The sequence below is a fragment of the Staurois parvus genome, unplaced genomic scaffold (assembly GCF_062004578.1).
Source record: "Staurois parvus isolate SC_StPar_1 unplaced genomic scaffold, SC_StPar_1.0 ptg000709l, whole genome shotgun sequence".
NCBI classification, from domain to species: domain Eukaryota; kingdom Metazoa; phylum Chordata; class Amphibia; order Anura; family Ranidae; genus Staurois; species Staurois parvus.
Genome location: NW_028318505.1, coordinates 2,045,766 through 2,072,500, shown reverse-complemented (window position 1 = coordinate 2,072,500; position 26,735 = coordinate 2,045,766). Strand labels below are relative to the sequence as shown.

Sequence of the window (26,735 nt, the reverse complement as noted above, 5' to 3'; positions counted from 1 at the left end):
AGCCACTCCTGCAGCCGACAGTTACACTTTGTGAGAGGAGCAAGTAAACAAAAACATGAACCTTACCTTCCAACAATTAAAAAGAAAAAGATCCGCTCACCTCGCTGTCTGCGAGGCCATTCCTTGTGCACATGATTTTTTATTACCGTTAAGCTGCCAGGCGGACCTCACCCAGAAAACGCTCTGGAATGGTGACAGACTTTTTACAACAGAAATAAATTCCTCAAGTAACAAGTTAGTAGCAAAAAAAAAAAAAAAAAACTAACAGCATACAGAGAGATCCATTACAAACTAGCCAAGGCTTAGAAAAGTTGAGTCCAGCAGAACATCACGTGTCACCAGCAGGCCAGTTTTTGTTTTGCATAGTTATGGCTCCATGTACACTGCAGCTGATAAACGCACATTTAGGAGCTTTTCTGCGTTTTTTTTCAGCAGCCCCTGAACTCCCCCTAATGTTCTCCTATGTCTCCATGTACACATCGTCGTTTACAGGCAGCTGAGTTTACAGTCGTTTTTTAAGGCACCAAACTTGCGTTCAGGAGTAGATTTTATCAGCGTTTCAAACGCCAAACGCTTGTAAACACGGCTAACCGCGTTTATAAGTGTTTGCATTCAGAAGCGTTTTTTAACTGTTCCATATCCAGATGCTGTCCAGAGCATCATCAGAAATGCATGCAAAGCGTTTTCCATGTATTCAAATGGAGCCGGTACACCAGCGCAGTCGGTTCCAGGTATTCAAATGGACCCGGTACACCAGCGCAGTCAGTTCCAGGTATTCAAATGGAGCCGGTACACCAGCGCAGTCGGTTCCAGGTATTCAAATGGACCCGGTACACCACCGCAGTCAGTTCCAGGTATTCAAATGGACCCAATACACCAGCGCAGTCGGTTCCAGGTATTCAAATGGACCCAGTACACCACCGCAGTCAGTTCCAGGTATTCAAATGGACCCGGTACACCAGCGCAGTCAGTTCCAGGTATTCAAATGGACCCGGTACACCGGCGCAGTCAGTTCCAGGTATTCAAATGGACCCAGTAAACCAGCGCAGTCAGTTCCAGGTATTCAAATGGACCCGGTACACCGGCGCAGTCAGTTCCAGGTATTCAAATGGACCCGGTACACCAGCGCAGTCAGTTCCAGGTATTCAAATGGACCCGGTACACCGGCGCAGTCAGTTCCAGGTATTCAAATGGACCCGGTACACCGGCGCAGTCAGTTCCAGGTATTCAAATGGACCCGGTACACCGGCGCAGTCAGTTCCATGTATTCAAATGGACCCGGTACACCAGCGCAGTCAGTTCCATGTATTCAAATGGACCCGGTACACCAGCGCAGTCAGTTCCAGGTTTCGCGTGAAGGAAAAAAATGGTAGAACACGCTGCATTATGCTCATGATGGGATCCATAGTGAATACAACCAGAAAAGACAGGTCATCTCAACACATACTGATCTCTCTGCTTCTCTCAAAATGTCTGAAATAGTTAATTTTTTACTATTTTTAAGTGCATTCTGGGCATTTGGGAAGGTCTCCTGAGGTTATCATTTAAAAACGCTTCTAAACACAAACGTGGTATGCAAACGCGGCTAAACTGACATTTTTTAACATACGTTTTCCAGCAGTCAGTTTCCATCGTTCAGAAAAGTTTTCCAAATGCCCCGTGTACATGAGCCCCTAGATTGTAAGCTCCCAGGATCAGGGCCCTCCTGTCCCTCTTGTATTGAACTGTATTGTTGATGTATTGTCTCCTGTTATATCGTAAAGCGCTGAGCAAAGTGTTGGCGCCATATAAATCCCGTATTATTATACAGTATTTATAGTATTGGCTATAGTATTTAGCCAATAGTTCGCTCAGCGCTGTACATTACAATGGGGGACAGAACAATAACAATACAATGCAAAACAAGAGGGGATCGAGGGCCCTAACAATAATAATAATAAGCCATAGAAGAATCGAATCTTGGTCAGGTCAGCAGACCCCAGATGAAATGCAATCCATCTAGGGCCAGATTGATTGTACCCAAGTCGATCAACTTGGGTACAACCAACATATCGGATTTTTAGCATGCGATTATTCTCTTAGATTGTAAGCTCCCAGGATCAGGGCCCTCCTATCCCTCTTGTATTAAACCGTATTGTTGCTGTATTGTCTCCCATTATATTGTACAGCGCTGAGCAAACTGTTGGCGCCATATAAATCCTGTATAATAATAATAATATATAAATCCTGTATAATAATAATAATGTCAGAAGAATCGAATCTTGGTCAGGTCAGCAGACCCCAGATGAGTACAATCAATCTGGCCCTAGATGGATTGCATTTCAAGTCGATCAACTTGGGTACAACCAGCATATCGGATTTTCAGCATGCGATTATCCTCTTAGATTGTAAGCTCCCAGGATTATAAATCCTGTATAATAATAATAAATTGCTGTAGTCCTCCGACATGAGCAGCATGTCCCTCTACACCAGTATAAACATGTACAGCTGGTCATTAGGGCTGGTAGACGGTGGCACCAAAGTCAGGTAGATCATGATCACTCTATCTCTAACCATTACAGTAAATGCTGTCGATTTGGTGCACGCCATTTCTGAACTCCTAGGATGGGAGGAAAAGTTCCTCCAGCAGTAGGAGGAGCGTGGTAATTTTCCAACGCGGACAATCCTCTGCAAGCGTTACATTGAACAAAGTTACTCACTGGCCTGCCTCGCCGCTGGCTATCCCCGCTTCAGTCCATCCTGAATACAGCTGCCAGACTCATTCACCTTTCCAACCGCTCCATCTCCGCCTCCCCCCTCTGCCAATCCCTCTACTGGCTTCCGATTGCCCAACGGATCAAATTCAAAATCCTAACACTGATGTACAAAGCTGTCCACCATACTGCCCCGAACTACATCACTGACCTAATATCCAAGTACCACCCAACACGCACACTCCGCTCCTCACAAGACCTCCTTCTCTCTAGTTCCCTGGTCTCCTCCTCCCATGCCCGCCTCCAGGACTTCTCCAGGGTGTCACCCATCCTCTGGAACTCCCTGCCCCAACCCATCAGATTATCACCTACTCTCCTCTCCTTTATTCCAATATAAACCAGAATTATTAAATAAGTAAATACAAAATTACTATTTTATAAATAATCTTCAAAGTCCAGTGATAAAGATAAGTGACCACAATCCCGTGACAAAAAAAAAAAACTAAAAATTTTTTTCTTAAATCAAAAGTCCAGTGATCTAAAAAAACTTCTAAAAAATAAATAAACTTCAGTGCTTCAAATAATTCTTCCACCATCCACCAGTGCCGAAACCAACATAAACCGCACTCACCAGATATTGGTGAGTAAAACACCTTTTAGGATTATTTAGGGCTCCTGGACCCCCTTTGAGAGCTCCTCTATTTTCCACCTCAGATCTATGGGTATTTCTCCATTCGTCTCCTTGCCAAATCACCAAGTTCCAAAAGGGAGAAAAAAAACTAATAGTGTAGTACTGTTATACCCCTTTTTTAATTAATTCAAGCCAAACCACTCACATTTCAAAGGATAAAAACCAGCATTTATTTAAGGACATCAAACAAATTTTCGAATAGCAAAAACGAATTTCCACAGCTCCTAGGAACTCACAGCCTTGTATACAGCAGGATGACAGCCTCCATAACGAACGAACTTTCTTCACTAGTCAAAAAATGGCCTCCTGGAACGCATCCCTCGGCGTGCGTTCCACTCACTGGAAATGACATCAGACGTTCGGGGGACCAACCGGAAGTACGTCAACGCGTTTCGCCCCACCCACAGGGCGTTCTCAAGACCATCTCAAGATTATCTCCTCTCCTTTAGGCGCACCCTGAAAACCCATCTCTTCAGGGAAGCCTACCCCACCCCCTGCTAACCTGCCGACCTCCTCCACTCTTCCTACCACTCCATCCCCCACAGCTATCTCCTCCTGTGCCACCATCCCCCCTCATAGATTGTAAGCTCCAAGGAGCAGGGCCCTCGATCCCCTCATGTTTTGCATTGTATTGGTATTGTTCTGTCACATGTTCTGTCCCCCTTTGTAATGTACAGCGCTGAGCGAACTATCGGCGCTTTATAAATACTGTATAATAATAAGTTACGCATGTGCACTGCTGTCACTAAAAGGCATGTGTACCCAGATATCTCCCTACAAGTCAGTCTCAGGAAGACATCTGCCCCTGTATGGTCACCCTCACACGTCTACATAGATACAATTGAAGGCCGGCAATCATTTCTATTTACATAGGAGATGACTGCACTAGTCTGCCTGACGACACAAACATTTCCAGCATGCTGTAGCCACACCACAATCTCACATTACAAGATGAATATTTGGAGCAGGTCACGCAGGGAAGCCGCCCAACAGGCAAGGCCGGGGAATATTTTGTTTGGATAACAAAGCCCTTACCGCAGGGGGGTCAGCCGACACAAGGGGGGGTGTAAAAAGGTGCTCAGCCTGACCACTTTAAAAGATAAAAGGGTATTTAAGGGCAGCACCCTGCTGGCCACATAGAAAGGCATGCTGGCTAATCTCCAAAGCTTTTAAAACTTAATTGACTCAAGTTTTATATCCTTCTTTTAAGTTTTGCCTTTTGTCAGAGCCTTAAATAAATGATATTGGGAACTGCTAAAACAATCTGTGAAAAAAAAAATTACAAAGGCTCCAAGGAAAGATGAAATTGAAAAACCAACTGTTCAATACTGACCCATCAAAAAGCGTTTTTTTAAATAAATTGCAATATTAGTATTTCATTATTATTATTATTATTAGGTATTTGTTGTGTTCTTGTTTATGAGATAATAAACCGTGATGTTTGTCTTTTTTTTCTTAACTCATAAAATGTAAGTTACTTTGGATATTAATGTTTGTTTTCTTGTACCTCATTGGTGTTGTAAATGTACTGCCATGCCCTGTTATTTTGTAGCATGTCTTGTATTTTTTAAAAAGTTTGCAAATGGAAACAAAAAAAATATTACATAAATTTAAATCTAAGCATCTTTGTCTGTAATTGTTACCCTACGCAGTCTTGTGACCGCAAAGTTCAGGCTCCTTTATGAAATGTGGAGGGTTGACCACAGAGATGAACTACACAGAGCCATGACATCACCCACCAATGACCCCTGATCTAGGTGACATCAGTGCAGGAGAGTCCCCTACCATCAGCCGGCACAGACCGGAACAAGCGCAGGATTTTTGACCGCATACAAAATGGTTAGAAAAGGTATTTACATTGCAGGGCAATAGGGAGGCAATATATAAAAGTAGGTTTATAGCAGTGGTCTCCAAGCTGCAGCCCTTTGCTTGCCTTTATCCAGCCCTTGAGGCATTAGTTCCCCCCACCGACACCGACGGGGGGCACTCTTCCTCCCGTCGGCACCGGCAGGGGGGGGCACTCTTCCTCCCGTCGGCACCAACGACGGGGGGGGGGGGGCACTCTTCCCCCCCGACGGCACCAACGACTGGGGCACTCTTCCCCCCCCGACGGCACCAACGACTGGGGCACTCTTCCCCCCCCGACGGCACCAACGACTGGGGCACTCTTCCCCCCCCGACGGCACCAACGACTGGGGCACTCTTCCCCCCCCGACGGCACCAACGACTGGGGCACTCTTCCCCCCCCCGACGGCACCAACGACTGGGGCACTCTTCCCCCCCCCCGACGGCACCAACGACTGGGGCACTCTTCCCCCCCCGACGGCACCAACGACTGGGGCACTCTTCCCCCCCCGACGGCACCAACGACTGGGGCACTCTTCCCCCCCCGACGGCACCAACGACTGGGGCACTCTTCCCCCCCCGACGGCACCAACGACTGGGAAACTCTTCCCCCCCCGACGGCACCAACGACTGGGGCACTCTTCCCCCCCCGACGGCACCAACGACTGGGGCACTCTTCCCCCCCCGACGGCACCAACGACTGGGGCACTCTTCCCCCCCCCCGACGGCACCAACGACTGGGGCACTCTTCCCCCCCCCCGACGGCACCAACGACTGGGGCACTCTTCCCCCCCCCCCGACGGCACCAACGACTGGGGCACTCTTCCCCCCCCCGACGGCACCAACGACTGGGGCACTCTTCCCCCCCCGACGGCACCAACGACTGGGGCACTCTTCCCCCCCCGACGGCACCAACGACTGGGGCACTCTTCCCCCCCCCGACGGCACCAACGACGGGGCACTCTTCCCCCCCGACGACACCAACGACGGGGCACTCTTCCCCCCGACGACACCAACGAAGGGGCACTCTTCCCCCCGACGACACCAACGAAGGGGCACTCTTCCCCCCGACGACACCAACGAAGGGGCACTCTTCCCCCCGACGACACCAACGAAGGGGCACTCTTCCCCCCGACGACACCAACGAAGGGGCACTCTTCCCCCCGACGACACCAACGAAGGGGCACTCTTCCCCCCGACTACACCAACAACGGGGCACTCTTCCCCCCGACGACACCAATGACGGGGCACTCTTCCCCTCGACGAATTTCTCCCACTGACAGGGCAGTAGTCTTTCCCCAAGTCTTAACCACAGTAAACTGGCTCTTTATTAAGATAGTTTGGAGGCCCTTGGTTTATAATTTAGTCATTCCTTCTACTTGAAAATGTGTAAATCCATAACGGAAGGTTCTACACACCTCTCTCTCAGGACACTGTGGATAATGATGCAAAATGGATGCAATTGCTATTAATTCACCAGCTACTATAGCAGGAATCCGGATTGAAAATCACGTCTGTAATCTAATTATTGAACTTCAACAAATGAAAGGATTTCCTTTAAGAGAATCCAAAATGGTCACCGCAGACCGAAAATAAAACAAAGCGGCGCTTACACGCGGCAGAAGAGGGAAGGCAATGCTACAGCAATGACAAATTTAGAAGTGTAACGTCACATGCAACACATAGAAAGAAATGGTGCCTGCAGAAATCTACAGAGCAGAATGCCAAATGGGATTTTCTAATGGTTTTCATTCCTCCCCCCCCCCCCCCCCAACAACCCCAAGCCGCAGCACATGCCATTGATCTGTAAATCCCTTCCATGGCTCTGCACGGATGTGCTGGAGATAAAATAGGAGGAAAAAAAAAAAAAAAACGGAATATTTTATCAGTCCGCAGACAAGAGCTGCCCAAAATAGTCATTCCTCCTGAACCCCACCAAATGCAACCTATATGGGTTAACTATTTCTGCCCGGAACCTCCACGTTTCCAAGGTACTCTTACATGCCATACCAGCGCTAATTAATTTGATGATTTGGATGAACTATTGCAAAATCAATGAGCGCAAGAAATGTTTTCAGATTTCCTGCTCTCACTGTGGGAATAATCGATTCAAATCTGTGGGAAAAAAAAAGTAGCAACAACATTTCAAAGTGTTCTGCTTAAGCCTCAGTTCACACTATGAACAGCAAAGGAACCACGCCATTCCTGGTCATTTCACATGCAATTCCGCGTGGTACAATATGAGCCCATTCATTGCGGGCTCAAATTGCACCAAACTTGTGCATGCAGCAATTTTGGAACCACACTGCAACCAGATTGCGCGATCGTTTTGTACCGTGCGATCGGGTGCAGGAAAATTTGCGTTTGCGACCTGCATTTGGGGTGTCGTTAAGATTGTACTGACACCCACTGCAGATCACAGGGGCAGTGCGATTGGAATGTGGCGTGGAAAATGTGCAGATTACAGGGGAATTTGTGTGAACCTAGGCTAACGATGGCCCCCACCCCATCCCTACTCCAGGAACCCGTTTACCTAAACAGGGAGGAAACAATCATCTCCTAGATTGTAAGCTGGAAAGAGCAGGGCCCTCGATCCCCTCATGTTTTGCATTGTATTGGTATTGTTCTGTCACATGTTCTGTCCCCCTTTGTAATGTACAGCGCTGAGCGAACTATCGGCACTTTATAAATACTGTATAATAATAATAATAATAATACACTACAGAGAAAATAGGAATTTATATGTGCTCCCAGAAAACTATAAGGGCCCATGTAGACTGCAGCTGCTAAACTGATGGGATCCATAGTGAATACAACCAGAAAAGACAGGTCATCCCAACACATACTGATCTCTCTGCTTCTCCTCTCTCTATTTCTCTCAAAATGTCTGAAATAGTTAACCTCCCTAGCGGTCTGATTATGTCCATATTTCTGTGCTCAAAGCGGTACTTTTTTTGCATGGAAATATGTATTATTTTTATTGTAGGCTGTAATTTTTAGGAATAACTCACTGAAATCTGTCTGAACAAGAGTCTAGTAAACATCCCGGGTATGATAAAATTTGAAACACGAAATCATAAATTATAATTAAATAATCATAAAAAATATTAAATTTAATAATATAATCAAACCAAAAACACTGAAATGTGAAATATAGCGCCAAGTTCGCACATCGCTGAGCTCAGTTGCAGAATCGTTTTCAGTGTCTGATGAGGAATTTCCCCCACGAATCATTATCACTCAATTCTGCAAGTGGTTCTGATTTACTATCGCTGTTCTCTAGCCGGTCTAAAACCGCGTCTGACCTAAAGGGACCCTTTTTGGACGCCATGGACGTTTCTCAGTTTCCAGGCAGAAAGAACAGTAAAAATGCAGGCAGGGCGCCGGACAAAGCACTCGGGACAAAATGTATGTGAAATGGTTTGATACAGGAATGGAATACTATGTGATTTTAGTGTATTTAGTGAATGTCACTTTTTGTCATTTTCAAATTTCCCGCCAGTTCCGTCCCCCGTACGTCCCGACGTCGCAGGGAACGGAACCCGGAAGACAGATGCCGGCATCGGCCGGAGGACATTGCCGGGGACACTGCAGGGGGGACATTGCGGGAGCGCAGGACAAGGTAAGTGCAGAAGGGATCCCGGAGCAAAGGTTATAACCCTCCTTGACTCTATTCAAAAAGAAAAAGCAAGTTCTACTTTAGGGTTTTTCCTTTAGTGTGCAGCGCCCCCCCGGCTGCCCCTAATACTCACTTGAGCCTGATCTCGGTCCTGCAAAGGAGACTCAGCTTTCCCGGGTCTCTCCCTCCTCATTGGCTGAGACTGAGCTATTGGCTCCTGCTGCTATCAATCAGAACCTGTGAGGAGGCAGTGAGGGGGGGGGGCAAGTTCCGCTCTACGTACCAGTGCCCCCATAGCAAGCGGCTTGCTGTGGGGGCACTACTCAGGGAGGAGCCAGAAGCACCAGCGAGGGCCCCTGAGAAGGGGAAGGGGCTGCACAGAGCAGGTAGGTATGACATATTTGTTATTTAAAAAAAAATTATAAAATCCTTTAGTATCGCTTTAGGTATAAAACAAGCATAAATGCTGGATGGTCAAGTGTTCACATCTCCATGAAAGTCAATGTGTTATGTGAATACCGCGCTTCTTCAGGACCAGGACACAAACAATTGTCTTCAGTGGTAACTAGGTTGTATCCATCTACAAAAATATGTGACGAACCTTAAACATGACATCCCTCCATTACAGATTGTGTGTAACTATTATTATTTACAAATATCATAACATGATCACACAACATTTGTCTCAGCACAGTGGCTAAGTGGTTAGCACTTCCGCCCAGCAACAATAGGGTTGTTGGTTCAAATCCCAACCACGACACTGCCCGCACAACGTTTGCATGTTCTCCCTGTGCCTGCGTGGGTTTCCTTGAGGTACCCCGGGTTCCTTTCACACTCCAAAGACATGCTGGTAGGTGAATTGGCTCCTATCTACATTGGTCCTAGTATGTGTATGTATGGATGTGAGTTAGGGACCTTAGATTGTACACCCCTCGAGGGTTAGGGACTGATGTAAAGTGCTGTGTAAATGGATGGCGCTATATAAGTACCTGAAATAAACAAGATTGGCTCTCAGTGATATCTTTATCTCAGGGGTCATGTCCCCACATTGCTGGGCTGTCATTGAACTTGCTCGCTCACACTAGCATTTGGGGTGGTAAAGCCCCATGTTGGGCCACACTTTTACCCACCACCGCCACCACTACCCCCTTCAGTTGAAGAGGCAGTAACTGGGGATGGACACAAAGCACTTTGGCTGTGGCAAGAAATTATACCCCCTTCACTTAGGGTGAGCTTAGGCAGGCCATAGACGGGCCGTTTATTGGCCAATAAACAAAAAAATCGGTCAGCCCGGTTGCCAATGCTGCCACCCATGTCTACAAAAAACGTTTTTCGCGCATTTTCCAGCATGACCGATAAAAAATAAATGAGGAGATCCGCTAAAACCGCCCGGCGGGCTGGCCCCAATAACGCCGATTATCGACCGATTTTTCGTGCGGACGAAAATTCGGCCGATAAACGACCCGTCTATGGCCTGCCTTAGTGTCCGTGAAACGTGACCCATTCAACTGATCCAATTTGCAAGTATCCCACAACCGTGTGCAATACACGTCACTGCAGTGCACTACGGGGATCAAGGGGTTAAAGTAGGCTGTGAGGAGGTGATACAATACCTCCTGTCAAATGCTTGCTGAAGAGTGATCCAAATGCAGATTGCTCCTCAGGGAGCACCACTGGTGTGAAAGAGCCCTAAGGGCTTATGAAAATGGCCATAAAATACTGATATCTATACGGGATCGCGCTGGTAGGCGCATGGTCCATAAAGTGTTTCAGTCTGCATACAGAAACATCAAAGTTCCTCTAGCTCAGTTTTAAACCCCCAACATGGACATGCATTTACGCGCATAAATTACGCAGAAACAATGACCGCAGATGCAAAATTGTTTACCTAAATTTTATGAAGCTGAACGCAGCATAAGGTTTCTGAGAACAACACAGCTGTGTATACTCACAATACTGCCGCATTCACTCCCACAAGAGACTGTACACACTATGGATCTAAACGCCTGATCCTGATCGGTATTTCACATGCCTGAGAGGTTGAAGAATTTGAGCTTTTAAATATATAATGTCTTTTTTTTCCTTTGGTGTAAAAAGTACGAAATGTCGGAATAACACCGCAGAATGCACAAAATATGGAATGGTTTGGACAACAGCCGTTATAGGGATAGGGCAGCACACTGGCTAAATGGTTAGCACTTTCGCCTGGCAGTACTCGGGTCGCTGGTTCGAATCCCAACCCCGGCACCACCTGCCTGGAGTTTGCTTGTTCTCCCTGTGCCTGCGTGGGTTTCCTCCGGGTACTCCGGTTTTCTCCCACACTCCAAAGACATGCTGGCAAGTTATTTGGCTCCTGTCTAAATTGTCCCTAGTATGTGTATGTATGAATGTGAGTTAGGGACCTTAGATTGTACGCCCCTTGAGGGTTAGGGACTGATGTGACTGTACAATATATACAGTGGGGATCGAAAGTTTGGGCACCCCAGCTAAAAATTTGTATTAATGTGCATAAAGAAGCCAAGGAAAGATGGAAAAATCTCCAAAAGGCATCAAATTACAGATTAGACATTCTTAAAATATGTCAACAAAAGTGCTGTGTAAATTGACGGCGATATAGAAGTACCTGAAATAAATAATTTTTACGATTTTCAAGATAGCAGAGTGTGGCGATAAGGCTACGTTCACACTAGCTTTGTCAGCAGGCGTCAGGCGTTTGGGAAGCATTTTTAAACGCTTATGAAAATTCTGCAGATGGCAGCACGCAGTGCTGTTCACACCGAAGCGTTAGTGTTGCATCACGGCAAAACTGATGCCTCGTGTCGAGTCAAGAGGAGCTGAAGCCTCCCAATCAAGTCTATGGTGCCGCTCCTCAAACGCGTGGTGCGGTTGCGGCGCGTTAATACCATTTAACTCCATTATAGGCGTTTGTGGTGCAGTTTTAACGTTTGGCAAATGCCTATCAATCGCCTCAAAACCGCACATAGGGCGTTTGAAGAGCGTTAAAAACACTTCCCAAACACCTGTCTAATGCTATAGGGGCGTTTGGTAAGAGTTAGAAATAAAGTCACGTGTGAATGAGCCCCAAGACGAATTGGCTCCATGTACACTGCAGCTGATAGGCTCACGTTTAGGAGTTTTTCAGCATTTTTACCCAGCAGCCCCTGAACTCTCCCTAATGTTTTCCTCTGTGTCCATGTACACGTTTACAGTCATTTTTTTTTTTGAAGCACCAAACTTGCGTTCAGGAGTAGATTTTATCAGCGTTTCAAACTCTTGTAAACGCGGCTAACCGCGTTTATAAGTGTTTGGAAAAATTTTTTAACTCTTCCATTTCCAGATGCTGTCCAGAGCCTTTTTTCATCATGATTTTTCCAGGTACTCAGATGGACCCGGTACACCATACTTTGAGGTTTCACATGAAAGAAAATATGTTAGACACGGCTGCAATAATATCTGCACAGAAATTATTATTATTATTACTCCACCTCCGCAACATCGCCAAAATCCGCACGTTCCTACCCCAGAAACCACTAAACAGCTCATCCACTCCCTCATCATATCACGACTCGACTACTGCAACTCCCTCCTCACTGGCCTGCCTCACCACAGGCTATCCCCGCTTCAGTCCATCCTGAATACGGCTGCCAGACTCATTCACCTTTCCAACCGCTCCATCTCCGCCACCCCCCTCTGCCAATCCCTCCACTGGCTTCCGATTGCGCAACGGATCAAATTCAAAATCCTAACACTGACGTACAAAGCTGTCCACCATACTGCCCCGAACTACATCACTGACCTAATATCCAAGTACCGCCCAACACGCACACTCCGCTCCTCACAAGACCTCCTTCTCTCTAGTTCCCTGGTCTCCTCCTCCCATGCCCGCCTCCAGGACTTCTCCAGGGTGTCACCCATCCTCTGGAACTCCCTGCCCCAACCCATCAGATTATCACCTACTCTTCTCTCCTTTAGGCGCACCCTGAAAACCCATCTCTTCAGGGAAGCCTACCCCACCCCCTGCTAACTTGCCGACCTCCTCCACTCTTCCTACCACTCCATCCCCCACAGCTATCTCCTCCTGTGCCACCATCCCCTCCCTCCTAGATTGTAAGCTCCAAGGAGCAGGGCCCTCAATCCCCTCATGTTTTGCATTGTATTGGTATTGTTCTGTCACATGTTCTGTCCCCCTTTGTAATGTACAGCGCTGAGCGAACTATTGGCGCTTTATAAATACTGTATAATAATAATTATTATACAGTATTTATATAGCGCTAAAAGGTTTGCTCAGCGCTGTACATTATAATGAGCCGGAACACATCCAAACATCACAAAAAAAAAAAGACAGCTAATCTCAACACATACTGCGCTCTCTGCTTCTGCTCTCTCTATTTCTCTCAAAATAGTTCATATTTTACTGTTTTTCAGTGCATTCTGGGCATTTTGGAAGGTCTTCTGAGGTCATCTTAAAAAAAACGTTTCTAAACGCTCATAAACACGGTATGCAAACGCGGCTAAACAGACGTTTTCCAGCTGTCAGTTTCCATCGTTCAAAAGTGTTTTCCAAACATCCCGTGTACATGGAGCCTTAGACGAAAAGGAAATCTTTCACACAATCAAAAAAATTCTTCCAATTGGAATTCTCTGAAGGATCACAAAGTATCACATAAATATAGACCGAGGGATAGGATATCCTAGACCTGGACAGATCCAGGCCTGCCTGCAGCCAACTCTTGAAATTCTGTTCCGATGTATTCCTCGGACAGATACAAGACATTGTAACAATTCAGAAGTTACACAATGTTAATGATATTCATAGTTATTTCTAGCCAATCACTGCCTGAGTCTCAAAAGATTCTGATTAAAAAAGTTTTTGTAACAATTGCCCCACCTGAGGCTACAGACGTGATGCATGCTTGAGGCCGGGTTCACACTTATGATGTATATCGCATGTGATTTGCACAGGAACCGCACCGCACTCCTCCGCAAATCACATGCGAATTCTGTGCGGTGCGATTTGAGCCATACATTTTGTATGGGTCAAACTGCACCGCATTTGCGCCAAAAAGGTGCAGGACCCTTTTTTTGGTTCGCACTAGAATCGGATCGCGTGGGTATTCAAACCCATGCGATCCGATTCTGCACATCGCACCGCGTTTTACAGACCGATTTCGGGGGGTTGTTAACATACACACCCGCAGCGGTTCGCATGAACGGGGTGCGATTGTGATGCGGTGCGGAATTCGCTGCGAATTCCACACCGCATCAGTGCGAACCCAGGCTTAACAAGAAGTCCTGCAGCAGCAGATCAATGGACTTTATCCAGGATGGAATGTCTGATCTGCTGCTGCAGGACCTCTTGTTCAGCCTGTGTTCGCACTGATGCGGTGCAGAATTCGCAGCGGTTTATGTGCGAATTCCGCATCGCATCAGTGTGAACCCAGGCTGAACAAGAAGTCTTGCAGCAGCAGATCAATGGACTGTATCCAGCATGAAATGTCTGTGAGCTGCTGCTGCAGGACCTCTTGTTCAGCCTGGGTTCACACTGATGGGGTGCAGAATTCGCACCCCATCAGTGTGAACCCAGGCTGAACAAGAGGTCCTGCAGCAGCAGCAGATCAATGGACTGTATCCAGCATGAAATGTCTGTAAGCTGCTGCTGCAGAACCTCTTGTTCAGTCTGTGTTCACACTGATGGGGTGCGAATTCTGCACCAGTGTGAACCCAGGCTGAACAAGAGGTCCTGCAGCAGCAGCTCACAGACATTTCATGCTGGATACAGTCCATTGATCTGCTGCTGCAGGACTTCTTGTTCAGCCTGGGTTCACATTGATGCGGTGCAGAATTCACAGAGCTTTCTGTGAGAATTCCGCACCCCATCAGTGTGAACCCAGGCTGAACAAGAGGTTCTGCAGCAGCAGCAGCTCACAGACATTCCATCCTGGATACAGTCCATTGAATTCAATTCAGGACTTTTAAATAGCCTGAAGGGTCCTGTCACCACTGGAGGTATCACCCAGCAGGACACCCTCAAGACAACAGTAACATTCACTATGGAACAACCCTGCAACCCCCCCCCCCCCCAGAACAAGTCCGACAGGATCCCGTCCCCCAACAAAACCCAAGTTGAAGTGTGCAAGGCCTGTGCACAACAAATTCAGCTTGCAGATTTAATTTATTATGAAAATGCAGTAAACTGTAATATACCTAAAAAAAAAAAAATCAAATATTAGCAAAAAAAATAAAATTGGTTCTACAGCTCATAGTAGAGATCTAGAGCTAGAGAAAACTTCCCAGTCACCACAATGCAAAAAAAAACAAAAAACGCACCCTCATCTGCCCACCCTGCATCAACATGAAAGCCCAAAAATTTCCCGTAAATGCAAAAAAACAAAAAGCAGAAAATCCAGAAGTAAAAGAAAACATAATACACTGCGAGATGAACAACATATAGAAAATAAACGTGGAAACGTCATGTTCCGCGAACTACCCAAAGACATCCAAAAATACGAAGAAAATATTTAAAAACACAATATTGTAATAAGAGAATTGCCATGAAGAGGGTTCTGAGAGGAGTCACCCCCGAAGAGCCCCCCCATAATCCCAGCTGAACTACCCATCAGTCCCCGGGAGCTGGTCTAACAGTCACATTGCGGGGATCAAGCATGGCAGGTCAGAGGAAACCAGGCACGGATCAGGAGGAGTACAGGAAGGCTGCCATTCGTTCTGAGTGTGTGTGTGGGGGGGGGGGGGGGGGAGATGGGTTGTACTTTTCAGGAAGACCGCCTTGTGCTCATTGTGGCCGGGCTCCCTCGGCAGTCTCTGGTAGTCTCCTCTAATATGAAGCAGGATCTAACAGTCTCTTGTGATTAGGGATGACCATCTCACCAGGAACCTGTCAAAGTGGACAGCCAATCATAGATGGCAGAAGCATTCCCCACATGCGTGTGGCTGCGGGGTGGGACACGCCTCCATTGCCTATGCATGGCTGTCCGCAGTGCCTAGGTGGGTTCAGACAACACGCATGAGCTCATCCCTGCTTGTGACATGTATGCCCCTCTAACACAGGCGTGTCAAACTCCATTTCATCGCAGGCCGTATCAGCATTGTGGTTATCCTTAACCTCTTGGCGCCGGCCGAACGCAAATGTGCGCCCTCCCGGGGTCTGGGCCTAGACGCCAAGCGGCCGCACATTTGCGTTCTATTAAATAAAAAACATATGTGCTGAGAGTGTGCACCCCCAGCACACGTCTGGTACTCACGGAAAGGTCCCCATCTCCTCTTTCGATTGGGATCTTTCCCGATCATGTGACGGCATGTCACGGCGGTCACATGACCCTAAACCCCGCCCTGCCTCCTGAAACCCTTAAAGGGCCGGGAGGCGCAAGTGCCAAGGAGTTAAAGGGCCAGTTGTATCTGAAAGACTAGATGTCCAGAGCACCCCCCCCCCCACTACATCAGATGTCAAGAATCCCACACCTCCCCAACATCACCATGCACCCCTATTGGAGACAGAGCTGGAAAGCAGAAAGTGCCGGGTCTGGAGGAGGACCAGAGGAGGAGTGGAGTCAGTAACCACAGTCTGCTGAATGCTGAGACCAGAGGAAGCAGAGATGAGGAGGTGCTACAGCTGCACTGAGAGGTGCGGGATTTGGCAGAGGAGACAAGGTGGGGGCGGAGACAAGGGGTAACCTGCAGGAGAGGTGCAAGGGCCACATGAAATGGTCTGGAGGGCCGGATTCGGCCCACGGGCCTTGTGTTTGACACCTGTGTTCGGACACATCAGTCTCTGGTAACATGCAGAAATCTCTTGCAGACAGCAACAGGTTGGCTCCTCAAAAAAACCATCAGCCAAGGCCTCACGCACACAGGGGGGTTCGGGTGCAGGTGGGGGTCCAGCCCTGCTGCCCGCAATCTTGTAACCGACAGCGGCTGCACCCGAGCGAAGCACCAAGGGGCTACCAATGTGTGGGGCACTGTGCACCCAGGGACGAATGCTCGGATCATTGACTGCTGGCTTTGTGGACATTCGTCCTCACATGAATACTGCCCTGATCACTAGTAATGCTGAGAACATGGAGGATGTAGAGACCGGAGCAGATTTATACCTCACAACACCAACAGACCTGAAATACCCCTCAGGGCCGCTTCACACCACATGCAGGCCAGTGCGGGTTCATCAAAAACACACAAATAGCAGGTGCAATGGATAGTAAAGGCAAACTTCACCCCGGCGCAGGGCATTCCAGTGCAGCCAACAGAAGTAGAACATGCTGCATAATTTCTGCAAGGAACCGTGCTGGGAGATGGCCAAACGCATCAAAAACACATGGAATGCGTCAGGAATGCACAGCAACGCATTACAGCAAAATACACACAAGGGAAGGAAAAAACAAGAGGAAAAAAATGCATCTGGAAAACATCAATAATGCAGCAGAACGCAGAAACACAAATGTATGCAGAAACGCATCTGGGCTGCATCTGTGGTGTGAACGGCCTTCAGATCAGAGAGATCCTGTCTGTGTAACAGTGAGTGCAATAGAAGTCATCACCCCACAAACTAGAAGAGTAGATGTCACCCCGCTCTACCGGGCACCCCCGACCGGGAAATGTCACCCCGCTCTACCGGGCACCCCTAACTGGGATATGTCACCCCCGACCACAAACCGTCAACCTGCTATACCTGCCATCCCCAACCGGGAAATGTCACCCCGCTATACCGGCCATCCCCGTCTGGGAACTGTCACCCTGCTATACCGGCCATCCCCGACCGGGAACCATCAACCCGCTATACCGGCCATCCCCGTCTGGGAACTGTCACCCTGCTATACCGGCCATCCCCGTCTGGGAACTGTCACCCTGCTATACCGGCCATCCCCGACCGGGAACTGTCACCCTGCTATACCGGCCATCCCCGACCGGGAACTGTCACCCTGCTATACCGGCCATCCCCGACCGGGAACCATCAACCCGCTATACCGGGCCCCCCACGACAGGGAAATGTCAACCCGCTATACCGGCCACCCCCGACCGGGAAATGTCACCCCGCTATACCTGCCACCCCCGACCGGGAAATGTCACCCCGCTATACCTGCCACCCCCGACCGGGAAATGTCACCCCGCTATACCTGCCACCCCCGACCGGGAAATGTCACCCCGCTATACCTGCCACCCCCGACCGGGAAATGTCACCCCGCTATACCTGCCACCCCCGACCGGGAAATGTCACCCCGCTATACCTGCCACCCCCGACCGGGAAATGTCACCCCGCTATACCTGCCACCCCCGACCGGGAAATGTCACCCCGCTATACCGGCCACCCCCGACCGGGAAATGTCACCCCGCTATACCGGCCACCCCCGACCGGGAAATGTCACCCCGCTATACCGGCCACCCCCGACCGGGAAATGTCACACCGCTATACCGGCCACCCCCAATCGGGAAACATCACCCCGCTATACCAGGCACCCCCAATCGGGAAACGTCACCCCGCTATACCAGGCACCCCCAATCGGGAACTGTCACCCCGCTATACTGGCCACCCCCAACTGGGAAATGTCACCCCGTTATACCGGCCACTCCCAACCAGGAACTGTCACCCTGCTATACCGGCCACCCCCGACTGGGACATGTCACCCCACTATACTGGCCACCACCAACCAGGAAATGTCACCCCACTATACCAGCCACCCCCAACCGGGAAATGTCACCCCGCTATACCATCTGTACTCATCCAAGGCAATGCCTCCTCACTATATCTGTACCCAATCAGAACATCCCCCCAATTATAACAGCCATACCAACCCAATAAAGGATCACCTTACTATACCAGCCACCCCCACCTGGGAGAATGTCCCCCCCAGTATACCAATGGTACTGACCCCGGGAGTGGATCACCCAACTATACCCACCTGGGAGAATGCCCCCCCCCACTGTACCAGTATTAGGAAGACAAGAACTGCCCCCCATACATCACAAAGCCATGCTAGAGCTTGGTGACCACACAGTACCAGCCGTACCCCACAATGCCAGACAGGTCCAATCAGAAGCTGACCACAGCACCCAGGAAGGCTGTGGGACCTCCTCAGGATCCAGTCCCCCCTCCTTCCCGGTGTCCCCCCAGTCCAAACAATCCCCCCTTCTCCCCAGAGTCCCCCCAGTACATACAGTCCCCCGGTGTCCCCCCAGTACATACAGTCCCCCGGTGTCCCCCCAGTACATACAGTCCCCCGGTGTCCCCCCAGTACATACAGTCCCCCCCAGTACATACAGTCCCTCGGTGTCCCCCCCAGTACATACAGTCCCCCCCAGTACATACAGTCCCTCGGTCTCCCCCCATCCCCCCAGTACATACAGTCCCTCGGTGTCCCCCCAGTACATACAGTCCCCCTCCTCCCCCAGTGTCCCCCCCCAGTTAGGATCCCAGTCTCCTCATTCCATAGTCCCCCTTGCCCCCCAGTGTCCCCTCAGTCCTCCGGTGTCCCCTTCCCCCGGTGTCCCCCTTCCCCCGTGTCCCCTTTTCCCTCAGTTTCCACTCAGTCCCTCTTCCCCCGGAGTCCCCTCAGTCCCCTCTTCCCCCGGTGTCCCCTCTTCCCCCGGTGTCCCCTCAGTCCCTCTTCCCCCGGTGTCCCCTCAGTCCCCTCTTCCCCCGGTGTCCCCTCTTCCCTCGGTGTCCCCTCAGTCCCTCTTCCCTCGGTGTCCCCTCAGTCCCTCTTCCCCCGGTGTCCCCTCAGTCCCCTCTTCCCCCGGTGTCCCCTCAGTCCCCTCTTCCCCCGGTGTCCCCTCAGTCCCCTCTTCCCCCGGTGTCCCCTCTTCCCTCGGTGTCCCCTCAGTCCCTCTTCCCCCGGTGTCCCCTCAGTCCCCTCTTCCCCCGGTGTCCCCTCAGTCCCCTCTTCCCTCGGTGTCCCCTCAGTCCCCTCTTCCCCCGGTGTCCCCTCAGTCCCTCTTCCCCCGGTGTCCCCTCAGTCCCTCTTCCCCCGGTGTCCCCTCAGTCCCTCTTCCCCCGGTGTCCCCTCAGTCCCTCTTCCCCCGGTGTCCCCTCAGTCCCTCTTCCCTCGGTGTCCCCTCAGTCCCCTCTTCCCTCGGTGTCCCCTCAGTCCCCTCTTCCCCCGGTGTCCCCTCAGTCCCCTCTTCCCTCGGTGTCCCCTCAGTCCCTCTTCCCCCGGTGTCCCCTCAGTCCCTCTTCCCCCGGTGTCCCCTCAGTCCCCTCTTCCCCCGGTGTCCCCTCAGTCCCCTCTTCCCCCGGTGTCCCCTCAGTCCCTCTTCCCCCGGTGTCCCCTCAGTCCCTCTTCCCCCGGTGTCCCCTCAGTCCCCTCTTCCCCCGGTGTCCCCTCAGTCCCCTCTTCCCCCGTGTCCCCTCAGTCCCTCTTCCCCCGGTGTCCCCTCAGTCCCCCTTGTCCCCTCAGATAAGATCCGTGTCCCTCAGTGCATACAGTCCCTCCTCCCCCCGGTGCCCCCCATACACACAGTCCCCCCCGTACCTCCATGGTGGTCACCCCCAGCTCCTCCCGGCTCAGTCTCCTCATGTGGTCGGCCAGCAGCTGCGCCTCGTCCAGGATGGAGAAGTCGGAGTCGGTCCGGCCAGCGGTGCAGAGAGCGGCCAGGCAGAGCAGACACAGCGCGGAGCCCGCCATCCCGATCCCCCCGCTCACCCACCGGACATCACACCGGACACCACCGAGAGGAGGAGAGCAGAGTACGGGACAACCGGGAACTCTCCCCGCCCGGGCGGCTCTGGGACTGTGAGGGGAGGGGGCGGGGAAATCACTGCCAGACACTGACGAGGGAGCAACACCGCCCCCTGCCGACTACACACGCACACCGGCTGAGGGGGGAACTGACTGGCAGGGGAGCAACACCGCCCCCTGCTGACTACACACAGGCCGCGCAACACACCGGGGCAATGGGATTCGCTTGAAGTGATCAGATGTCTGCGATCACCGAGCTGGGATCTCAGCTCCCCGTCCAGCCAACGCCGATCCAACATCTCTGCACTCAGCCGACTTTACAGTGCGGCTTGATGTGACTTGATGCGACTTTGGATGAGTGGCACTTTGGTGCGACCTTGGCTTTGACCAAGGATAATTGTTTCTGCTGTACAAAGTCGCACACAAGTCACATGTACAACATTCAGGTGCGACTTTGGAGGGTTTACATTGACGTCTATGGCCCTCAAGTCGCATGTCGCAAAGTCAGACCAAAGTAGTGCAGGAATTACTCTGAAGTTGCTGTGACTATGAATGGTATCCATTGGGAAACATGGGGGAGGGGGGGGGGGGGGCAACTTGCCATGTGACTTTGGACCCAAAGTCGCCTATGTGTGAATGGAGCCTATACATACAATTATAAATCTTTGACTCTCACATTCCTGAATAGAAACACAAATAGCCAATCAACGCTCTCGGCCTCAACTCTTCCCTTAGGCTCCGTTCACACTCGTACGACTTTGGAGTGCAACTTTGGATGGGTGCAACCTGGACACGACTTTGGTTTTCATTAATATTAAAGCGGAGCTCCACTCAAAAGGGGAAGTTCCCCTTTAAGGACTGCTCCCCCACTCCCCATTAAGGATTGACACCTTTGGGGGGCGGGTACCCGAATTTGACAGGTACCCACTTCCACTTCCGGTCTGATTCCCTACGCCAGTAGTAGGCAACCTGTGGCTCTCTAGCTGTTGTGGAACTACATTTCCCATGAGGCATTGCAAAGATTACAAAACTGACAGTTACAGCTATGACTTGCAGAGGCATGATGGAACTTGTAGTCCTGCGGCTCTCAGGTTACCTACCCCTGGCCTAGGCGGTTGGAAGCAGAAGGTGTCCTCCCTCCCTGTAGTCTTTTGGGACACGTGACAGGTCCCAGAAGACTACAGCACCATTCATGAAGCACAGCGCGTGCATGCGCAGTGGGTACCCGGCTCTGAAGCCGCAAGCTGTCACAGCCGGGTGCCCACACTGAAGATGCCGAGCTGTGGGGGGAACACACCACGGGACCGAGGGACAGGTAAGTGGCTGTTTTTTAAAAGTCAGCAGCTACAGCTTTTGTAGCTGCTGACTTTTATTTTTTGACAGGTGAGGGGAACTCCACTTTAACCACCTTTTACTCACCCTATAGTCCAATGACGGGCGCAAGGTGGTTCTCTCATTCTGATAGGACGTCATATGATGTCCTACCATTCTCACTGCGCATGCGCGGCTCAGGGAGCGCACAGCGTGGCGATCGCCAGTGCGCTGTGTCCCTTGGACACAGCGGATCACGGAAAGAGCTGAAGATGTCGGCTCGGTCATGTGATACACTGTGTCCAATCACAGCCGATCGCATGTAAATATGGAAATGCCGGTTATCGGCATTTCTCTCCTCTCGAGCTGTCACGCTGACAGAGGAGAGGAGAAGGGAGCCGGTAATCAGCTTTCCGCGGAGGGGACATCTACACTGATCATCAGGGCACTGATGATCAGTGTGCCCTGATGATCAGTGTGGCCCCAGAAGTGCCACCTGTCAGTACTCATCAGTGCCACATATCAGTGCCTATCAGTGCCACATCAATGCCACATATCAATACATACCAGTGCACATCAATGCCACATATCAGTGCCCATCTGAGCTGCCTTTCAATGTCACCCATCAGTGCCAGTCGGTGCCACCTATCAATGCCAATCAGTTCCACCTATCAGCGCTGCCAATCAGTGCCACCTATCAGTACCAGTCAGTGTCGCCTATCAGTGCGCATCAGTGCCAGTCAGTGCTGCAGATCAGTGCCAGTCAGTGCCGCCTATCAGCGCCAGTCAGTGCCACCTATCAGTGCCAGTCAGTGCCACCTAGCAGTGCCAGTCAGTGCTGCCTATCAGTGCCGCCTATCAGTGCCATATATCAGTGTCATGTATCAGTGCTGCCTTTCAGTGCCCATCAGTAATGCTTGTCAATGCCCATCAGTGCCACCTACCAGTGCCAGGGGGTGTAAGTGCCCTGTAGACAGGAAGGGGGTAGAAGTGCCCTGTAGGCAGGAAGGGGGTGTAAGTGCCCTGTAGGCAGGAAGGGGGTATAAGTGCCCTGTAGGCGGGAGGGGGGTATAAGTGCCCTGTAGGCAGGAAGGGGGTGTAAGTGCCCTGTAGACAGGAAGGGGGTAGAAGTGCCCTGTAGGCAGGAAGGGGGTGTAAGTGCCCTGTAGGCGGGAGGGGGGTATAAGTGCCCTGTAGGCGGGAAGGGGGTATAAGTGCCCTGTAGGCAGGAAGGGGGTGTAAGTGCCCTGTAGGCAGGAAGGGGTTATAAGTGCCCTGTAGGCAGGAAGGGGGTATAAGTGCCCTGTAGGCGGGAGGGGGGTATAAGTGCCCTGTAGGCGGGAAGGGGGTATAAGTGCCCTGTAGGCAGGAAGGGGGTATAAGTGCCCTGTAGGCAGGAAGGGGATATAAGTGCTCGGTAGGCAGGAAGGGGGTACAAGTGCCCTGTAGGCAGGAAGGGGGTATAAGTGCCCTGTAGGCAGGAGGGGGGTATAAGTGCCCTGTAGACAGGAAGGGGGTATAAGTGCCCTGTAGGCAGGAAGGGGGTGTAAGTGTCCTGTAGGCAGGAAGGGGGTATAAGTGCCCTGTAGACAGGAAGGGGGTATAAGTGCCCTGTAGGCAGGAAGGGGGTGTAAGTGTCCTGTAGGCAGGAAGGGGGTATAAGTGCCCTGTAGACAGGAAGGGGGTATAAGTGCCCGGTAGGCAGGAAGGGGGTATAAGTGCCCTGTAGGCAGGAAGGGGGTGTAAGTGTCCTGTAGACAGGAAGGGGGTATAAGTGCCCTGTAGACAGGAAGGGGGTATAAGTGCCCGGTAGGCAGGAAGGGGGTATAAGTGCCCTGTAGGCAGGAAGGGGGTATAAGTGCCCTGTAGGCGAGGGGTTAATGGACTATTGCTGCATGAATAAAATTCAGGTGCAACTTTCATACGACTTTTGTGGGCCGGCTCACACTATAGAAATGCAGTCCAGATGCATTCTGGATTCATTTTTGTTTTTGGCGCGTTCCAGTGCGGTTGTGATGCATTTTCGGCGTGTTCCAGTGCGGTTTTTCTGCATTCCAGTTAATTTTTTCCCCTCTCTTTTTTTCCAATTTAAATAGGGACGTGTGCATTCCAGTGCGTTTTTGATGTGTTTAGGTCACTCCGGTGCAGTTTTGATGCGTTTTACCGCATTCCAGTACAGTTCAGTGCAGGGAAAATGCATCCTGTTCTACTTTTTGTTCTGCCGCCGGAACGCACTGGAACTGCAAGCACTGATGTGAACTATGACATTGACAGCCATATCACCTACTTTCTGTGCGTTTTGGATGCAGAAAAAAAGCAACTGAAACGCATGGAGTGTGAACCGGCCCTAAGAAAGGGAGGGGAGCGGTCGTGTGTCCACTCTCCTCTCCACCCACTGGCACCTGCCATGTTGGCCCCGTGGCCCGCAGATGGGCAAGCAGAGCCTGGATTACATGGCAGGAGCAGGCACGTGAATTGGGGGGGTGCGTTACTGGGGGCTCTAGAAGCAATCAGGTGGCAAACCAGCCACTTGACTGCTTCCATCTGACCGGCAGGAGTCTGCCTGTCAGTGTTAGACACAACCCCAGCGGCTGAAGCCACCTGATTGTGTGTAAACAAAGCCCGCTGCCGTACGGATCTGGCAGCACAAGAGTTAGGGCCGGTTCACACTATAGAAACGCAGCCCAGATGCGTTCCGGATGCGTTTTTGCATGCGCGTTTTTGATGTGTTCCAGTGCATTTTTTATGCATTCCAGTTCATTTTTTCCCCTAGCTTTTTCTTCACTTTAAATAGGGATATGTGCATTCCAGCGCGTTTTTGGTGCGTTTTACTGCATTCCAGCGCGTTTTTGGTGCATTTTACCGCATTCCAGTGCGTTTTTGGTGCGTTTTACCGCGTTCTAGTTCAGTTCAGTGCAGGAAAAATGTAGCCTGTTCTCCTTTTTATTATGCAACCGGAACGCACTGGAACTGCGAGCACTGATGTGAACTATGACATTGACAATCACATAACCTACTTTCTGTGCGTTTTGGATGCAGAAAAAAAGTAACTGAAACGCCTGGAGTGTGAACCGGCCCTTAAAGCTGAAAATCTATCTGATATGAAACGTGTATTGATATGCAGACTGTCCTCATGTATTACAGCGCATTGCATGCATAATATACAAACATCTAGCCAGCAAATGCGAAGTAACTTTATTCTGGGCAGCACAGAGGCTAAATGGTTAGCACTTCTGCCTGGCAGTACTCAGGTCGTTGGTTCATATCCCAACCATGACACCACCTGCCTGGAGTTTGCATGTTCTCCCTGTGCCTGCGTGGGTTTCCTCCGGGTACTCCGGTTTCCTCCCACACTACAAAGACATGCTGGGAGGTTAACTGGCTCCTGCCTAAATTGTCCCTAGTATGTGTATGTATGAATGTGAGTTAGGGACCTTAGATTGTACACCCCTTGAGGGTTAGGGACTGATGTGAATGTACAATATATATGTAAAGTGCTGCGTAAATTGACAGTGCTATATAAGTACCTGAAATAAATAAATAAATACTGCGATTGTAAGATAGGCAACGATAATAACTGAGCTAGCGATCTCTGCAATACAGCAAAAAGAGTTCCGAATCATCGCACAGGACATCTCTGGGTCTTTCCGCAGCACACAGCTCATGTTATAGATCAGGGGTCTCAGTGGGAGGAATAGTGCCCCATCATTGGTGTCAGTGAGAGGAGTAGTGCCTCATTGTTGGTGTCAGTGGGAGGAATAGTGCCCCATCATTGGTGTCAGTGGGAGGAATAGTGCCCCATCATTGGTGTCAGTGGGAGGAATAGTGCCCCATCGTTGGTGTCATTGGGAGGAATAGTGCCCCATCGTTGGTGTCATTGGGAGGAATAGTGCCCCATCGTTGGTGTCATTGGGAGGAATAGTGCCCCATCGTTGGTGTCATTGGGAGGAATAGTGCCCCATCGTTGGTGTCAGTGGGAGGAATAGTGCCCCATCGTTGGTGTCAGTGGGAGGAATAGTGCCCCATCGTTGGTGTCATTGGGAGGAATAGTGCCCCATCGTTGGTGTCAGTGGGAGGAATAGTGCCCCATCATTGGTGTCAGTGGGAGGAATAGTGCCCCATCATTGGTGTCAGTGGGAGGAATAGTGCCCCATCATTGGTGTCAGTGGGAGGAATAGTGCCCCATCGTTGGTGTCAGTGGGAGGAATAGTGCCCCATCGTTGGTGTCATTGGGAGGAATAGTGCCCCATCCTTGGTGTCAGTGGGAGGAATAGTGCCCCATCATTGGTGTCAGTGGGAGGAATAGTGCCCCATCGTTGGTGTCAGTGGGAGGAATAGTGCCCCATCGTTGGTGTCAGAGGGAGGAATAGTGCCCCATCATTGGTGTCAGTGGGAGGAATAGTGCCCCATCATTGGTGTTATTGGGAGGAATAGGGCCCCATTGATGGTGTCAGTAGAAAGAAAAGGGCCCCATCATTGGTATCAGTGGGAGGAATAGCACCCCATCATTGGTGTCAGTGGGAGGAATAGGGCCCCATCATTGGTGTCAGTGGGAGGAATAGGGCCCCATCATTGGTGTCAGTGGGAGGAATAGGGCCCCATTATTGGTGTCAGTGGGAGGAATAAGGCACCATCATTAGTGTCAGTTGGAGGAATAGTGCCTCATCAGTGGTGTCAGTGGGAGGAATAGGGCCCCATCCTTGGTGTCAGTGGGAGGAATAGGGCCCCATCCTTGGTGTCAGTGGGAGGAATAGGGCCCCATCCTTGGTGTCAGTGGGAGGAATAGGGCCCCATCCTTGGTGTCAGTGGGAGGAATAGGGCCCCATCCTTGGTGTCAGTGGGAGGAATAGGGCCCCATCCTTGGTGTCAGTGGGAGGAATAGGGCCCCATCC

General features: G+C 50.6%; 1 protein-coding gene across 1 annotated transcript in view; it reads right to left on the bottom strand.

The window, feature by feature from the left end:
* CACHD1 (cache domain containing 1) overlaps positions 1-20,569 on the bottom strand; it is a 274,321-nt gene extending 253,752 nt beyond the window's left edge. The window contains exon 1 of the mRNA XM_089653393.1: positions 20,326-20,569. Within this exon, the coding sequence (XP_089509519.1) occupies positions 20,326-20,478 (153 nt within the window). The 5' untranslated portion in view covers positions 20,479-20,569. The remainder of the gene's footprint in view (positions 1-20,325) is intronic.
* Positions 20,570-26,735: the final 6,166 nt, after the last annotated feature.